Source organism: Triturus cristatus, chromosome 4_1 (genome assembly GCF_964204655.1).
Source record: "Triturus cristatus chromosome 4_1, aTriCri1.1, whole genome shotgun sequence".
In the NCBI taxonomy this organism is placed as follows: domain Eukaryota; kingdom Metazoa; phylum Chordata; class Amphibia; order Caudata; family Salamandridae; genus Triturus; species Triturus cristatus.
In genome coordinates this window covers 13,314,688-13,332,745 of record NC_140585.1, presented here as the reverse complement: position 1 = coordinate 13,332,745, position 18,058 = coordinate 13,314,688, and the positions used below count along the sequence as shown (strand labels likewise).

Below are 18,058 nucleotides of genomic sequence, written 5' to 3'. Positions count from 1 at the left end.
CCTGTCCGCCTTTCAGGCCATCTCCCCCGGGGCCCTTGTGAGACACCCGGGTGCTAACCCAAATGTCCGCCTCTTCCGCAAGCTGACGGGGATCAGTTAACTTGCGGTCCACCAGATGTTGGCACAGCTCCGGAAAACACTTATCCAAGAGGTGCTCTCTCAAAAACAGATTGTATAAGCCCTCGTAATCCTGCACCTCGCTGCCACGCACCCAACCATCTAGCGCCTTACGGGCATAATCAAAAAAATCCACCCAATTTTGCGTGGACAGCTTATGGCTGCCACGGAACTTCTGCCGATACCTTTCAGGGTTGAGGCCAAATTTCTTAAGTAGCGCCTCTTTCATGGGGGCATACCTGACCTGATCCGCCTTTGCTAGATACAACAGGGTGTCCCTGACATTGGGAGGTATGTAGCGATACAGGCCACCCCCTCAGTTGCTCTCAGGTACCCCCTGGGCTGTCAAGGCCACCTCATACGCGTCCAGCCACTTGGCGATGTCATCCCCCACCGTGTAACCGGCAATCACATCCTTGGGCAGATAAAATGTTGGCTCCTGTTGAGCCTTTGGTACGCTGCCACCATTATTATTACCTGACGCATTCAACTGTAGCGCTCGCAGCTCCAACTCCTTAAGCTGAAGCTCGTGCGCCAGCTTCTTCTCCTCCATCGCTAATCATCTATTTTCCCTTTCGTGTTCTAGCTTGGCCAGCTCCCACTTCAACTGCCTTTCCTCCCTCCTGTCCACATACTCCTCTGGCGACGCACTCCTCCTAGACCCTGCACTACTGCTTGCCCCGGAACGTCTCCCTGGTGGCAAGTTTTCAGAAACATCAATATTGAGCAGGTCTAGCTCCTCCGGCGCGCTCTCCTCCTGAGGTGCACCCTGCCCCTCCTGTCACCCATCCCCTCTACCCTCTGGGTGGGCCTCTACCCATGCCCTCAAGGCTGCACGGAGTTCTGGTCCTTTGGCTCTCCGCACCCCAGGCACCCCCATCCCCTGCCCGAATTCTCTCAGCTGCCTTACTGTATACCCCTCAAGGTTGCCTAACTGGAACTCCATTGTGACAGGTGGGGACCCAGACATCAAGGCAAAAAATAATAGGATGTGAGTAACAGTGTTGGGCTAACCAGGACTCCACATACTCAGTCTAGACAGTGGGGGTCAATTAATGCAGCAATACAATAAACAATAGGCGTCTAATTGCGGCGCCCACCGCCTCACTGGAGGGTGCTGTATAGTCACAGGTCCTTATCCCACCACTGCCACCAATGTAGGACAGGGGGTCACCAGGCCCTCTGGGGGTAACGTGACTCGAGCAGGTAGTCACCCAAAGGCTTACGTGTAAACTGACCATACAGCACACACATCCACTGAGACAGGAAACGCACGCAATAATTGACACCACACCAGTAGGTTGAATAAAACAAATCAGTTTTATCTAGATCAATAGTAGGATCAAAGGCATTTCATTAGGAATAGCTTGGGCAGTTCATTAACACAGCAAAACCTGGCATGGAATCAAAGCGCAGCACCTGGCGATCCTGGTGAGCGTCAAACACAGCATTTACGCAAAGCGCTGCACATAGCAAATCAACAGCGCTTCAAAATATGGCATTCCAGCATAGCGCTGCACGTAGCAAATTAATAGCGCTCCAAAACATGGCACTTAAGCATAGCGCTGCACATAGCAATTCATAGCGCCTCAAACATGGCATTTTAAACAAAGCGCTGCCCATAGCACATCAATAGCGCTTCAAAACTGGCATCTAAACATAGCGCTGCACATAGCAAATCAATAGCGCTTGAAACAGGTCCTCTCATTACAAAGCTAAACATGGAGTATCTGCAGAGCCTTAAACATGGCCTACCACTACAGCGATACACAGTCCAGCAGGAGTAGAACCTCTTATCCAGTAGGGTTGACCAGTCTCCACAATTTCCTGTTTCCTGGGCCAACACTTAGCCCTTCACCGGGCACGAGTCAAGGGGGCCATGCGGGCCCAACAGTTGAATTCACCGGGGGGGGGTGCTCTAGGCCTCTCTAGGGCCTCCCGCCTTCCTCCCCAGGGTTTACCTGCAGTTTCGGCCTTACAGGCCCTTGCGCAGCTCCGCGGCCGGGCGGGGGGCTCACTCTTCACGAAGCCACTCCCGCCAGCCGCGTAGGACTCCCGGCGATGTCCGGGCCGAGGGGATGGCGTGTGGCTCCCGGCCGGTCCAGACGTGGCCGTGGAGCTCCGCGGGGATTAGGCGATGGTCCCGGGTCCTCCTCTGGTGCCGGGGGACTCGGGGATTACCTCGCAGGTTTCTGACGCTCGCGCCCGCAGCCGCCAATGGCAGTGCAGCCTGCGGGGCGCGGCCCAGTTAGTGAATAGCACAGCAGCGGGGGCGGCGTTTGGCAGTCCGCCCCCGTCAGGTGACTCAGGCCTCGGCTTCAGGGCCTTGCGGGATGGCTCCAGGCCTGACGAGGCCTTTGCAGCGTTCCGGCGGTCTTCTCCGCCCTCCGACGGCAGCGACGGGGCCCCAGGCTTCTCCGTGGGTCCCGGTGATAACGGGGACAATCTTTCCGGCCCTGGGCCGCAGCGGTGAGCGATTCCTTTTCAGGATCCCTGACGGGGTGGCAGAAATTAAGGGCTGGCCCACAGCTCGGGGGTGGCGATGTGTTCGGCGCCTAGCGCCCCCTTGCTCCCACGATGGCGCCCCAGCTCAGGGCAGGTAGGCTGGGAGGTGGCAGGCCACACGCCAGTGGCAGAACAAGCTAGGAAGGGGGCCAAGGTTAAGTCAGGGAGCGCAGGAGTGGCACAGCGCAGGTACCTGGTCGATCCCCCAGCAGCAGTTCTGTGGTAAGTTTCTGTTGTCCTTTTGGCGCTTGTTGGATCTGGCACCCTTAGTAGTTTTGTTTCTGGGGAGGCGGGGGGGGGGGGGGGGGGTAGGTTTCTGTAGTAAGTTTCGGTGGTAAGTTTCTGTTGTCCTTTTGGCGCTTGTTGGGTCTGGCGCCCTTAGCAGTTCAGTTCTGTTCCTTGGGGGGGGGAGGGGGGGAGGGGGAGGTAGGTTGAGTTGGTGACTGAAGGGAGTTCCCAGTCAGACTTGGTAGATTGTCCCTGGGTTCCCCTCCCGCTGGGCCAGATCAGTGGGCTAGTTCAGGATCCCTCACTCACTTAAAAGGCAGCACCTAAACCCTTTCACTTTCAGTGGCATAGGTCCCTGACTAGGCCCTACCGCCTAAAACTCCTGCGTAGGTTCCCCCAGGTCTGCGTCGCCCCAACTGACTAAAAATGTTCCCTCCTTTCCTTAAGTAGCCCTAGATCAGGTGACCACCCTCTAAGGCGGCAAAAGTAAACCCCACCCTTCTTCTAGAAGGTTCCAGCAAGTTTCAGGAGCTTCCCCACTCTAGCTATAGGACAAAAAGATGGGCTAGTGTCGCAACAATGTTGTAGGGTTCCAGCCAGCTCCTGGCAACTAGGGTGCTACTAAAAAGGCCACTCCGCAATAGCAGGGGCCTGTGGCAGCCATATTGGGGGAAGAGAGCACCTGCACCTTAACACTGATCAGCAATGAAAAGGCGCTCGGAGACCTAAGGCCAACGAAAAAGAGGGTGGAAAAAATGAGGCAAGGGCAAAAAATACAGGGAAAGACCACCCTAGGGCTGACAGGTCTAACACCATATCATCCACATGGCAGCTGATTTCTCTAAGAAAACAAATGAACGGCGAAAGGCATTTCTCTGGAATTATTATCTCTCTTTCCTTATTGTGACATTTTCCATGTTTCCAAGTCTTACTTTTACTCACCTATATGTCATGTTATTTTATATTTCTGAATTTGATTAATGTGTTATCATAGGGTTTTATCTTACATCTCTACCCGCCATACTAATTCCTTCTTTTCTCTGATGGGGCCCTCCCCCGCGGTGGTGCTACAGTGATCCGAGACCCTCGGTCAACAGTTTAGGACCAACAATCTTGCTCCATCTATACTCTCCCCTTTCATTTTAACCTTATTTTATACCCTCATTCCTTCTCTCCCTTTTCTTCTCTTTATATTCTCAACAAACAAAGAACAACTTATTACATTGTCTACACTATACTATTTGCCCAGATTATTTTTCCTCATCCTTGATTGTTCCTACATACCCACACACTGGTGTCTTTGTGTTGAGCCAGCGTACCTCTTTTCTATCTTTCCTTCCCTTCTTATATTATATTCTTCCTAGTCTTCTACTCTCCTCACTTAGACTAAGAAATCGAATATTGTTTTATTATACTTCAACATAACGAACACCCACCCCCTATGTACAATTACATGGAATGTCCATGGTCTCACCCATTACATTAAAAGGAAAAAGTGGTTTCTTATCTTCAATCCAAACACATGGACGTGGCCTTACTGCAAGAAACCCATCTAGACAAGCTAGAATCTGATAAACTATGCAGAGATTGGGTAGGTAAGGTCATTCACAGTAGTATTCGAAAGGGTGAATCGATAGACGCTGGCCCTCTTCGCAAATATGGAGTTGCAATCCTTATCCGCAAATCACTTCCAATCCTGATCTCCAAAAAATGATCAGATCCTGATGGATGTTACCCATATATAAAAAGGGCAATAGAGGTGACCCGAGCTGTTACCGCCCGATATCCCTAATAGATTCTTCTGTGAAAGTATTGGGTAGGGTGGTTCTTGGCCAACTGACTGGCTGGCTTGAGGAATCTGGAACATTCTCTATGGCCCAGTACGGCTTCAGAAAAGGGATGGGTACCACGGACCAATGCCTGAACTTGCAACTACTAATAGGTAAATATACGGTGGCTAAGAATGGAACATTATTGGTAGCCTTTATGGACCTGTCCTCGGCCTTTGACCGTGTAAACAGGTCAAAACTGTGGTCCTTGCTCCTAACCTATGGAGTAGACAAAAACATCGTCTATTTCTTAGCCGACCTGCCTACGGCCGACCTGCAACGGTTGGGTATGATCAACAGGGCAATTGTACGGAAGATATACCCATATCAAATGGAGTCAGACAGGGGTGCATTTTGGCACCCCTGCTTTTTACACTATACATTAATAACCTAGACAATGCCCTAATTGCTTCATGTAAAGATATTCCCCGTGCAGGGAAATGCCTGATTCCCGCACTTTTATATGCGGATGACGCCGCCCTCCTTGCAAGAACGGCAGTGGGTCTCCAATTATTGTTAGACTCTTTTTCTGGTTTTATGAAGGCATTGGATCTAAGCGTAAATTTTTCAAAATCGCACGTAATGGCCATTGGACAGAAATCTCTAAAGGCTAAAACCTTTTACTGTGAGGGGCATATACTAACTAGGGTGTCGTCATTCCCATACTTGGGCGTACTTTTTGACGACCAAGGATCCTGGGTAACCCAAATTACAGCGAAAAAAATTGTATTAACCAGAGCAACTCTGGCCGTATTAGGTTTTGCCAGAAAGCTAGGAGCCAGGCCAATGAAGGCCCTCATTCAAATATACAGAGCCAAGTGTATCTCTCTAGCCATGTACGGGGCTGAGTTATGGGGCATAAAAAATGTAAAGAACATACAGATTGTTGAAGATAGGTTTCTAAAGAACCTCCTATCTGTCCCGAAAACAACAGCCAATTACAATACCCATCAGGAGCTTGGAATTGGCTTTGTGGAAGATTCTATTGCTGTGGCACCATTACTGAAATGGATAGGCATCTGGTTAAATCCTGACCTACTGCTTAACCATATCATCATGAAAGATTGTATGCCACTTGACCACGGGTTGTGTATACCCTGGCTTAAATACATCCAGACACTGGCAACAAAGTTGGGCCGCCCAGAATTATATCACTCACCAGAAGCTCTAGTGAAAGGAGACATAAAATGGTGCAAGGAAATGTATTTGCGTATAGCCACCATGGATAGGGAAGAGAGTGAGCTGTTAAAGGTAACAGTAAGGGCTCACCAGCTATGTAAAACAACACCATCCATGGAACCATATTTAGGATATGTCACAAATAATAACCATCGTTTTTTATTGACTAGATTCAGACTTAATCAATTGCATCTACTCATTGGAGAACAGAAAGGATGGAAAAGGGTAGAGGATCTTGGCCCTTGTACTTGTGATAATTTCTCACAACAAGATATCATACATTTCCTCTTTTTCTGTGAACACCTCATTGCTATCAGGAAACGTTTTATTGTCCCTATCTTAAAAAACAAAGGCTTTGTGCAGGTGAGACCTGCCCTTCTCTACCTCCAAATGCTAACTGACGTTTGGGAAACTTTTAAAATTGCTAATTTTTTATCAGCAGCTATTAGAATTTTGAGGAAATGAACTTATAATTATATCATGTATATCCTCTTTTTATTGTGTTAAAAATGGAATTGTTTTTATTGGTCTTATTGAATGTTTTTATAGGTTTTTATGAGCTATGATTGTGCAAAATGAATTATGTACCCTCAACTGTTTTTATATATTATGTTTTGTAGTATGCTTTTATGGTTTGCACTTAAACCGAATAAAGATATTTTGACTGACTGGATGTTATGTGTTTGCTAAATTGCGTATTGGAGATACTTGCATTTGCGTGGGGTCAGTCTATGCTCTGGCAGGGATTAAAAAATTATTCTTCCTTCAGTTGTCCCGTCTATTAACAGAAATAGATGCTTCACAATACCTCATTGGTGGGGATTGGAATATGATGCAAGACCCCATTCTGGACAAAACAGGTCCGTTAGACAAGGGGAATGCTGCAGATAGAGCTCTATTAGGTGACGTAACATCGAATAATGGATTAGTTGACCATTGGCGTCTTAGTCATCCAAGAGACAAGGAATACACCTTCTTTTCTCCTACTCATGGTACATTCTCTCGTATAGAATCTTTTCTGATATCACAGAAAGTAGTTCAATTGGTCACGGAATCCCGCATCTTGGAAACAGCTTTATCTGATCACTCGCCTTTCCTCTTTTTCCTTAAACTAGGACTCTCTAGGCCAGGGCGCAAACCCTTGCGGATGAACATCCAACAGCATAGAAATCCTAAGGGTAAATCCCAATTACAATCACATCTCCAAGACTATCTTTCCATTAATCAGGGCTCTGTAACCTCCAACAGGACTATTTGGGCTGCAGTTAAAGCCACTATCAGGGGTCAGTTAATGCGTAATGCAGCACTTGTTAATAAACAGAACGTCACGCGGCAAACAGAACTCAAACGCGACATTCAATATTACTCTCGCCTGTATAGCCTAACTCCAACTTTGCAGAATCGAAAATCACTTGAGCAAGCACGTATGACTTTAAATGGCCTTTTTACATCCAAAGCAGAATATGCTCTGCAGAGAATGAAGGGGCGACACTACGAACAGGGGTCAAAGGCAGGGAGATTATTAGCTGCATAATTACGCCAAAGAGAAGCAGCTATAGCCATTCAAGCTATTCGAACAATACAAGGTGAGATGCTTACAAGACATCAAGATATTGTCAACGAATTTGCCTCTTTCTACCAATCTCTCTCTACCCCCAGGTAATCAGATAGATGTGGATAAGATGTCTACTTTTCTTACACAAGTGGATCTTTCCTTTCTCTCTGATGATGGTAGAGCCCTGCTTGAAGGTGAAATTACCAAAGACGAAATTTCCCATGCCATGGCTACCCTACCTTACCATAAAGCTCCTGGGGAAGATAGATTCCCTACTGAATTCTATCAATGGGCAGGACACAATGTTATTGATACATTACATGCTGCATTCCAAGAAGCGGATAATGTATCTTCCTTGGGGCCTCTCTTTAACAAAGCTGTTATAGCTGTCCTACCCAAACCTGGTAAAGATCCCCTGCTATGCAGTAGTTTTCGTCCCATCTTGTTATTAAATTGTGACATTAAAATTTTGGCCAGCATCCTAGTGTCCCGCCTCCATAAAGTATTACCTTCCTTGATACATCACACTCAAGTTGGCTTTGTCCCGGGGCGTTCCTCTCGGAATCATCGTCGTATGTTAGCCCATACACTGTGGTCAGCTACACACCTTTCAGATGATGCATTAGTCCTTTCACTTGACGCAGAAATTTTGTTCTATCTCATTGAATGGGACTCCCTTTTTAGAGTAATGGAGCGACTTGGGTTGGGTGACCAATTTATAACTAAGGTACGTTTACTGTATGATAATCCTTCTCCTCAAGTGAATTGTGGTGGTTTTTTATCTGACACATATCCGATTCGGTGAGGAACGCGTCGGGTTGCCCTTTGTCCCCTCTTCTTTTCCTCTTAGCTATGGAGCCATTAGCTGCTGCCATTCGCCAAACTGATGACATCACAGTGATTCCTCTCCCAATTGGACACTCTAAAATTTACTTATATGCCGATGATATCCTACTTTACCCTTACAAACCTCCCCCGATCTCTTCCATTCCTCCTTCAAATCATCAGTGATTTTTCTTCCTTTTCAGGTTACAAAATTAATTGGGGCAATAGTGAGGCATTACCCATCTCTGACTACAAACGCAGCTATATACAGATTCCCTTTTCATTGGCAATCTTCGCGCCTTAAGTACCTAGGAATTCTAGTCAATAAATGTTTAGAAAACATGGTTATAGACAATCTAACTCCTCTGATTTCTCAACTGCAGCATGATTTTGACAAATGGAAAGCTTTAGGGTTTTCTCTTTGGGGCAGAGTCGAAGCTATTAAAATGGTCACTCTTCCGCGTTTCATCTACATCTTAGGCATGCTTCCCCTCCACATCCCTTTGTCCATGCTCCGATCTATAGATTCCAAGATTAAAACCTTTATCTGGAATTTGGCTAAGCCTCGTCTCACCATGACAAAATTGAAAGCTCACCAACTATATGGAGGAATTGGCCTCCCATCCATTGAACAATATGCCCCTGCACTGCACATCTCTCAACTTTTTTATTTGTTACCAGGAATCACAGATGCTCCACAATGGGTTCATATAGAACAACACCTTTTATCCACAGATTCAGGTCTCTCTCTTTTGTATGGTAGTGGTAGTAGTCATTCTGACCCCGAAACCCCGATTTTATCAGCAATGCATAAATCCTGGCAAAGGGGACATCGTTTATTAGATTCAAGCCCGCGTATCCACAACAAGGCTCCCCTCTGGAATAATTCAGGCATCCGTATTAATGGTCGTACCTTATCTTGGCCTTTGTGGCAGGCAGCTGGTATCCACTCTCCAGATCAACTTCTTCATAATGGTGATTTCAAATCATTTTCACAACTAAGGGAGGAATTTAATATTCCCACACAACATTCTTCCAAATACCTTCAACTCCAACAGAATTTGAAGAAACATTTGGGATCACCCCCTTGGTTGTTTCACATTCCTCCAATACTATCTTATTTAAATACGTGGGGGAAATATGAAGGAGTGACTTCTGGCCTTTATAAAACCTTCACGTTTCACTACTTTTCCCAGCCCCTCTCTCATAATCTTCACCTTAAATGGCTATCCCGTTTATCAATCTCTTATACAGCTGTTGGAGAATCTGCATAAAGGAGCCCGTGAAGCAAGGCTTAAATTCTGTTTATTTAAAATACTCCATGATTGGCATTGGTCACCAGTCAAATTGCATAAAGCTGGCTTACTTTCACACACTACTTGTTGGAGATGCTCCAATTCTGGCTGTGATACAACTCACATTATCTGTGAATGTCCAAGTATACAACCATTCTGGAATTACGTTGGTACAATCTTGCATTCCATAATGCCCCTACATCTACCACTTACACCTGCCAATATTCTTTTACATGATTTACGCCATTCCCCAAAGCTCTCTAAATCACAACACCGTCTTTTCCACACTGCATTGGCTACAGCTAAAATATGTATTCTACTTCATTGGAAGTCATCATCCCCACCCTCACAGAAAGAATGGTTAGTACCCAAGATACAAACGGCTTCACATGAGCAAATGATTTATAATCTTCATAATCAAACTGACCTATTTCTCCAGACATGGTCACCTTTCCTAAAAACAAAAGCTGATGACACTTCTAGCTATTCCGTTCCTCTTACTGCACCCACTCAAGGAGACTAACCTATTGCTCTACATCTTTGTTTATTATGTCTTTCCTATTATAATCTGCTCTGTCTCTCTCACTCTTCCCATATTCTTTTTCTTATTACTCTCCCTCTCCTCCTATTTTTCTCACCCACCTCTCCGTACCCTGGCTCAACCCCTCCACATTATTCCTCCTATTTTATTCTCTTCTCTTCTCTTTTTCTCTTACTTATATCATTCTCCTATTTTCTCCCCAATCTACTTTGTCTTTGTCTTAAAATTTTGCAAGGTGAGTATTTTCCTATGATAACGCATATTTATGTAATTTACATATTACTAATTACTAATCTTCTTGCATCCTTCTCCCCTCCCCTTACTTGTTCTTTTTTACTATTTATCTATTTATTAATTTAACTATTTAATTATTTATTCAGAAAATGCTTATGTATATATCTCATATTTATATGCTTTTACTCACCAACAAGTCATGTATCTACTGTTACTTTTTACCTTTATAGAACTTTTGTTTTATTTATTACCAATGTCTTACTGCCTCTTTATTCTTATTCTCATGATGTATTTTCATTGTAAAATTCATTAACATTTTTCAACACAAATAAAAAGAATAAAGCAAACCAATAAGGTTCAAAAGCATCATAAAAAGCCTATTCAACCGATCAACGGCTTTCTTTGCATCTAGATTAATGGCAGCTATAGGAGAGGAGCTTTTAGACGTCAAATGTATGATGTTCAAGAAAGTTGTAGAATTGTCAGCCATAGATCTACCCTTAACAAACCCAGTTTTCTCAATTTTGATCAAATCAGGAATGATCTGATTAATACGGAGCTCTATTATTTTTGCGAAAATTTTACAATCTAAATTTACAAGAGAAATAGGGCAACAATTAGCACATGATGAGAGATGTTTGTCTTTCTGTAGAATCAGAGAGCACATTGGTTCTAAAAAGGTACCACAAGCTTCATTATTGAAAATAAAGTATTGATAAAGAGAAAGGAAGTGCTGTAGTAGAATATGCGTAAAGCGTAAATAAAACTCAGCTGTAAAACCATCCAGGCCAGGGGCCTTATCCTTGGGTAATTGGGCAAGTGCAGTCTTTCAATCTGATAGAGAAATATCCCTATCAAGAAAAGAAAATGTGCGATGTTTAGCCCATTTCTCTTCTGAGTGTCCCATGACTAGTGCAGTGTGCAGAGCTCTGGCACAGTCTGTGTTTGTAAAACTGCTGGGCCTTGGGGCAGATTGTGCTGATTCAGGGGGACCAAGATTACCTCCTTGTAAGTCTTCCTCGCCACATGACTAACAAAGTGAGCTTCAGCTCCACACCAGAACCCTCCAAAGCAAAAAAGTCAGCCTCCCATCCCTTCCCAATATGGCCGACCCATTACACCCTTGAGCTCTATAAGAGGCGGGCCGGCCCAACCCTTCAGCCTGTTTTTTTGGTTCTGCGCTGCAGATTCTCCAGAGCGTGTTTCTGGGCACATCGCTTTAAGCTCTGTCTGCAGATTTGTCCTTGATTTCCCTCGTTCTATGCTGGTGTTGCCGATCCTGCTTCGTGGCGCATTATGTGAATGGGCTTATGGGTTTTTTGCTCCCAGGTTGGTCTTGTGCTGCTGGTGGCACCGGCTCGTGCGGGATGTGGGTTCAACTCCTGCCTGTGCTCCACATTGCAGGTTTGTGCTATGTGTACGTGGATCTTCTGCTTGCTCACTTGGTTGCGTTGATTCCCTGATTGTTCACCTGGATGAGGCGCTGTGGCCTGGCAGTTTAGGTGTCTGACTCTTACTCCGAAGGTTGTGAGTTCCGTCCTGCTGTCTCACTTGTTGTGAGTTCTTTCTCAAGGATTGTTACTTTTTTTGCAGCTGGACACTGCATTGGGGCCTTCCCGGTGTTTTCTCACTCTTCCCTTTCTTGGGGTTGGCAGTGGGGGTTTCTTTGGGTAGTGCTACACGCATTCTGGTGGAACTGTGTGTTTTTGTCATTATTGGCTGTCCTTGGGCCTGCGGTCCGTTCCTCCGGCTCTCCTTTATTGTACGGGGTTTGGCCTGGTTGATCCCTGTTTGGCCGTCCTGCTGGTGATTCCAGGGGCTGTTGGCTTCTGCGTTTCTGATGGGGGTGGGCTGCTATTGGCGCCTGTCCTTCCTCCTGGGCTGCTTCTGTGGTCGCCGTGTGGGTGCACCAGCGAAGTGGGATGTGGCCATTTTAACTTGTCTGTTTCTTTCACATTCCCCGAGTCCCTACTGGGGCTTGGGACGCTGTGTTGGGCGGAGGCGCTGTGTGGCTTTTTCTGCCCTCCTTGTTGTCTGCTTAAATTGCGGTGAGAGTGTGGCTCTCCACTGTGCAGCTTGTTCTTGCACACCTTGATCCCGATGCAGGGGGGTCCCCTTCATCCCAGAGGGTGCTTCCATCTACGGGTATGGCCGAGTATGTTTTTCGGCATTCTGTGGGTGTGTTTCGGGAGCCTACGTTGTGGTGGCCTCTTGCGTGTTGCCTCTGTGTTTGTTGTCTGGGATTTTGTTTGTGCTTCCTGGGCTCATTTTCATGCAGGGCCCTTGTTGTGCCTTCCCTTGTCCGTGAGTCACTGTGGCCTGGTGGTTGGGGTCTCTTCCTCCACTGGTTTGTGTTCACATCCATTTCTAGCGTCCCCTTCACGAGGATGTGGGGGATTCTGGTTGAGACGGAGGTCATTCTCCAATTGTTGGCTGGATTGCTTTCGGATGTTCTGGTGAGGTAGTTGGGTGTGCCCTTCCTTCCTCTCTGTGGCACCCTCTCAGGTATCTTTGTACATGGTGGTGTGGCTTGCTGCCACAGTGTTGGGGTGCTGCGCCTTGAGATTTGGAGGTAGCCTCCAGCTTCCCGTACTTGGTCTTTCAGGGCCCTATGGCCCTATTACCCTGGCAGCATCTGCTTTCTTCTGACCTGTGCAGTTGGGATGGGTCTGGAATGGTTAGCACCTTGAAGGGTGACCGCCTGGGTCTACCTGGTGCTGTTGTTTGTGTCCCCAGTGTTGGCTCTTCGGCCTTCTCGTCCGGGCTCCCGGCATTGCACTTTCCTATGGTCCTTTTTCTTCATGGGGTTCTGGGCTTGTTGGCCTGGCCAGGACATTTGTCCTGTTGGTGGTGCTCACCTGGGTGCTTCTCCATTGGCATCTGCTGCTGCGGTTGGTGGCTTTGGGAGCTGTTGCTCAATGGTCCATGTTATGCCTCTGTGGGCGCGTGTTTTGTGTCCTGCCCCTGCTTTCTGGCTTTCCCTTGGTGGGTTTTGTTTTCAGCAGTGCTTTTGGGTGTCCGGGGGTGCTGGGATTCCCAGTTCTCCTCTCCCAGGTGGGGCCCAGCACTTCCGGTGTGGATTTTGTATCCTCTTCTTCTGTCCCTGGTTTTGGGGTCCTGGGGCCTGCTGGCTTGGGTGGCTCCCCGGGAGTGTTGTCATGGCTCGGGCTCGTTTCGCCCAGCTCTTCTGTCCTTCTCACCTTTGGTGTGTTTCTGCCTGTGGCTTTTCCTCCCTGTGCGCTCCTCTTCCTGTCAGTTCTTCATTGTTCGGCTGGGCCGGGCCTGGTTGTTGGCTGACTTTGTGGCCACCCGGGTGCTCGCTTCGGCGGCTCGCTTCCTTCTTGGGGAACGTTCCTGAGATGGTTTACTTGGTCCTTGTGCGGGGCGGTCCTGCACCTCTGTGCTGGTTCCCCTTCCTGCCGGGCTCTGTGTGCTTTCTTCTGCATGGGGGCCTCTGGTGGACGTTTGCTTCCTTTCTGGTGGCTTGGCCTTGGGCCTGGTCCCTTCCGCTCTTCGGGCCCTGTGGGCGGCCTTATGGCCTTTCAGCTTTTTGCTGTTGGCTGGTTTGGTTCCCTTGGTGGCCGGGTGGCTTCGGTGTCGTTTCCTGCACCTTCCTGGGTCTGTTTTGCCTTGTGCCTACCTGGGTTCTCGTCTTGGTGTCGCGATCCCTTCCGGAGGGTCCTTTGTGCGACTGGGGTCCGTGTCCCACCTGTTTCTTTCGTTGTGGGTGTGGTTGTAGTGTCCTTTGTTTTTTTGGTTGTTCGGTTGGCGTGCTGGGTTCCTTTGGCACCCCTCTCCATTCTTGCTGCTCCTGCCAGTCTGTTTGATTGCATCTGGTTTCGCTGCCCCGTTCCTCTGGTGGTGTCGGCTCTCTCGGGGTTGGTGCTCCACCATGTGGTATTGCTGTGTTTCTGTCGGACTGCGTCTCTTTTCTGCTGTGGCTTTTTTGCTGGTTCGCTGTGGTGGGGATGCCCTCTGTTTCTTCGGTTCCTCTGTCTGGGCTTTTGCTCCCCTCTTGCTTTTGGCTGTCCGTTGGGCAGTCTTGGTGTGTTTGGACCGGCTTGCTGCTTTTTGTTCATGGTCCTGTTTGCTGTTACTTTTGGCTCCGTGCGGTTTGGTTCCATGCCTTCTCTGTCCTCCTTCGACCTTTTGTTGGGGCGGATTTTCTGGCAGCACTACGTGTCTCGGGGGTCCGGGTTTACGGCCCTCCCGGTGTTTCTCTGTCCCGGGCTGGTTCTTCCTGCTCCTGGTTGCCTCTCCCTTGGGTGGTTCTTCCACTTGTCTGATCTGTTGGGTTTGCCCTTTTTCGTGGACGTCCCATTCTGGTCCATTGGTTTTTTGTGAGTTTCCATGAAGCCGCTTGGCTTTGGTATGTGCTCACTACGTTAGTCATGTGGCGAGGAAGACTAACAAGGAGGTAATGCCCCGATTACTTACCGGTAATCTTCATTACTCCGAGTATAGTCTTCCTCGCTACATGAGTTCCCATCCCTCCCTCCCTGTCTGGCTATCGGCTTCATGTTTGTGCTTGGTAGTTTAAGGGTGAAGGGTTGGGCTGGCCCGCTTCTTATAGAGGTCAAGGGTGCAATGGGTCGGGCGTGTTGGGAAGGGATGTGAGGCTGACTTTATTGCTTTGGAGGGTTCTGGTGTGGAGCTGACACTCACTACGTTAGTCAGGTGGCGAGGAAGACTATACTCGGAGTAATGAAGATTACTGGTAAGTAACTGGGGCATTACTGCAGCAGCTGTACTAAGCGCCCGAGAGAATGAATAACTCTGTACTAAGGGTCCAATCGGATTGCCTGTTTAAGTTGGGTGCTAAAAGCACACCTGCCAGCCGGGAGGTAAGCGGAAGTCGGCATTGTTGCCCTTTTTAAATATAACTTTAAAAGAAGAAACAGATGAAGAAATCAGTTACAAGTATTTGTGAGCTCTCTAAATAGTTTCTGATTAATTCGTAAAGAAAGCAAAGGGAACTTGCCAAGTTAGAAGGGAACACTTTACACAAATCCTTCCCACCTGCCGTCTTAGTGCTTGTGTGAATAGAAGACGTAACCTCTACAAGTTCATTATTTCACCCCGATTCAAAGCTCTTTTACATCATCCCACTTCATTTGCATACATTGCGCAATCACCGAATTAGGGAGAAGGTGTGAGTTGTCAGGAGGAAGCTCACGCGGACACTGAGTGATTTAAAAGATTTTTCTCTGATGAACAATGTGCATGATAAACGTTTCAGCATTTATGTATGTGCTTAGCCTTTTCCCCACTACCCCCCCAACGGCTCCACCCACTGCGGCTCCCACAGCAGCTCCCACAGCCATGCCTACAGGACCCCCCACAATCCCAATGGCTGTTCCAATGCCTGCTCCAATAATGGCCCCCACTGATGCTCCGCGGATTATGGCTAGTAATTTAGATTCAACTTCTGAACGGGTTGTATCCATCTTATTGTAAAATTGATGTATGCGCCTAACTTCCGCGGCATCTTCTGCTTGAAGGAGGAACTTTTCTTCTTCGCTTTTTGCACTTTCCAGAGCTATCTTTGACTTTTCTTTTAATGCTTCTAGCTTTTCTTGTCTTTCCTGCTGGTATTTGATCCTGAGTTTCTCCTGTTCGTTCTTAAGGTACCGCTCCACCATCTGATACGCCTCAGTACTGTAGTACCCCCCTCCATTCCCTTCCACCATTTTGTCTATCAAGCCCAGGAGCTCAGAGACCTGCCTCTCCTGCTCTTCTCCAGTTGCTCTGTTGTTGAAGGCGCAGTAGCGCATCCCGCAGTCTTTTAACAACGTTTTCAACTTTCCCTCCTCCGCCTCTTCAACAAACTCCTTGACTGTCCCCCCGTCCGCCTCTATGTCCTCTCTTCGTGTGAACAAAATGACGACGTACTTTGCTGCTTGGTCCCCAAATAAGTCTTGAATAATTGTTATTGCGTCCGCCTCCTCTTTGGTGAAACGTCCAGCCTGCAGCACCACAAGGATGGCGTGGGGGCCCGGGGCGGACAGGACCACACACTCGCTCACCTCCTTCACTGTGTCTGTACAGGGGGTCTTTGGATCCATAAACCCTGGGGTGTCCACAACTGCGATCTCCCGCCCCTGCCGGACACATGTCTGTTTACTGCACAAAGGTGTTTGGACTTTTAGACTTGCTTTAGAAAGGAATCCTTTTGTTCCAAGGATGCTGTTGCCGGTTGCGCTTTTCCCTGCTCCTGTTTTCCCAACGAGGACAATTCTGAGGGATCTCCCTTCCTGCTTCTGGCCAGATCCTGCGAAGAAAGCAGTGAGAAGTGAGAAAGGGAGAACATGCATACATTAATGCCAGCAGTCCCTATTTCTGTGGACAGACCATCAAATTCAGTGACAAATATTGACGTTTCACAGCCATTTTAATCTCTCACTTCCATACATGTAAATATTTTAGATCAGGAAAGTGGAAGAGTTTGGAAAAAAACAGTCAAGGAATGCATTTTCACCACTTCTGAGGCACTTTTACGAGCAAGACAGCTGAAATAAGCCTTTCCTTGCTTCAAAAATAGGGAGTCTTCCACCAGAATCAAGTGAACTGGCATGTATATATACATATCTGTAATCAAGGGCACTGGCTGCCCGAAACGCGTCATGGAGATGAGGAGTGAGGAATAAAGAATACTGCCATTCAAATTGTCCTGGTGGTCCGTTCTTCTGCAGTTCGCTGAAAAGAAGTGCTGGGAGTTGTATCGCATGCATATGTATATATATTGCTTTCACTCCTCTTCTAACACTCGTTTCACCACTTTTGGGACGCTTGTAATCTGAATTTAAACTTGTATTTTTTAAATAATTGCACCAATACTCTGCTTACCTTCACGCTGTGTCTTGCGATTCCCCGGTCCACCACTGAAAGTTCAGATTGAGTGGAGGGAAAACACCGCAACACAGGAAGTGAGGAAGCCCACTGGCGCAGGTCAGCATTCTAGTAGCTGTCTCCTGCCCTTTAAAACCCACATGTCTGGAGTCACGCGCAGCGGACGCGCGCAGCGGGCGCGCGGCCGGCGCGCCGAAGGCGCGCCAAAGGCAAGCCCGTCTGCGCCCGTCCGCGCCAGACCGGGCCCAGGGACCACAAACCCTGCATCCAGGTCCCCCGTTCAACATTACTACTCACTTACTCAGCTCAACCAGCTTAATAGACCTGTAAGCAACGCCTGTACACATTCCATTCTGCCGGATAAAATCCCCGACTACTGCCCTTACTGTCTGCACAATTTTACTCCTCCTAACCTAGAGCCCTCCTCCCCTTCTGCAGTGCTCAAAATATCATTACTAAACTGTAGATCTTTCTCCAAACATACTACCGAAATCTGGATGCTCCTCCAAGATTTAGACCCTGACGTGCTATTTCTGACGGAAACATGGCTCACCTCATGCGCAGAACCCGACATCATTCAAGCCCTCCCTCAAGGCTTTATGATGCAGAGGGTCGACCGCGCAACAGGCAGGGGGGGCGGGATTGCGATTATTCATAAACCCCAATTTATCTGTCGTCTGCTTGGGAGTCCAATCACCGACTGCGAAAGCACCTACTTCAACATAGAAATTTCACCGAGCCTATCACTCTCGGGTATCCTCATTTATCGCCCTCCTGGAGCCCTCGGCTCCTTCCACCATTCGCTGCTCGAGACCACAGCTAATCTTGCAAGTTCAGCACCCAATTTTACTCTCCTGGGAGACTACAACCTCCACTTTGACGATATCTCGTCTGGCAATGC

At 47.7% G+C, this 18,058-nt stretch overlaps 1 protein-coding gene across 2 annotated transcripts in view; it reads right to left on the bottom strand.

Annotated features, from left to right (window-relative positions):
* Positions 1 to 1,418: 1,418 nt before the first annotated feature.
* LOC146839305 (GTPase IMAP family member 7-like) overlaps positions 1,419 to 18,058 on the bottom strand; it is a 277,862-nt gene continuing 261,222 nt past the window's right edge. The window contains exons 4-5 of one of the 2 annotated variants that reach the window (XR_014981059.1): positions 15,000 to 16,579; positions 1,419 to 14,714 (exon numbers count right to left, since the gene is read on the bottom strand). Coding sequence is in view for 1 of the 2 variants with exons in the window: in XM_085651338.1 (XP_085507464.1) it covers positions 15,501 to 16,579 (1,079 nt within the window). In the remaining variant the exon portion in view is untranslated. Of the gene's footprint in view, positions 16,580 to 18,058 lie in introns of both variants that reach the window. The other variant, XM_085651338.1, reaches the window with a different exon arrangement.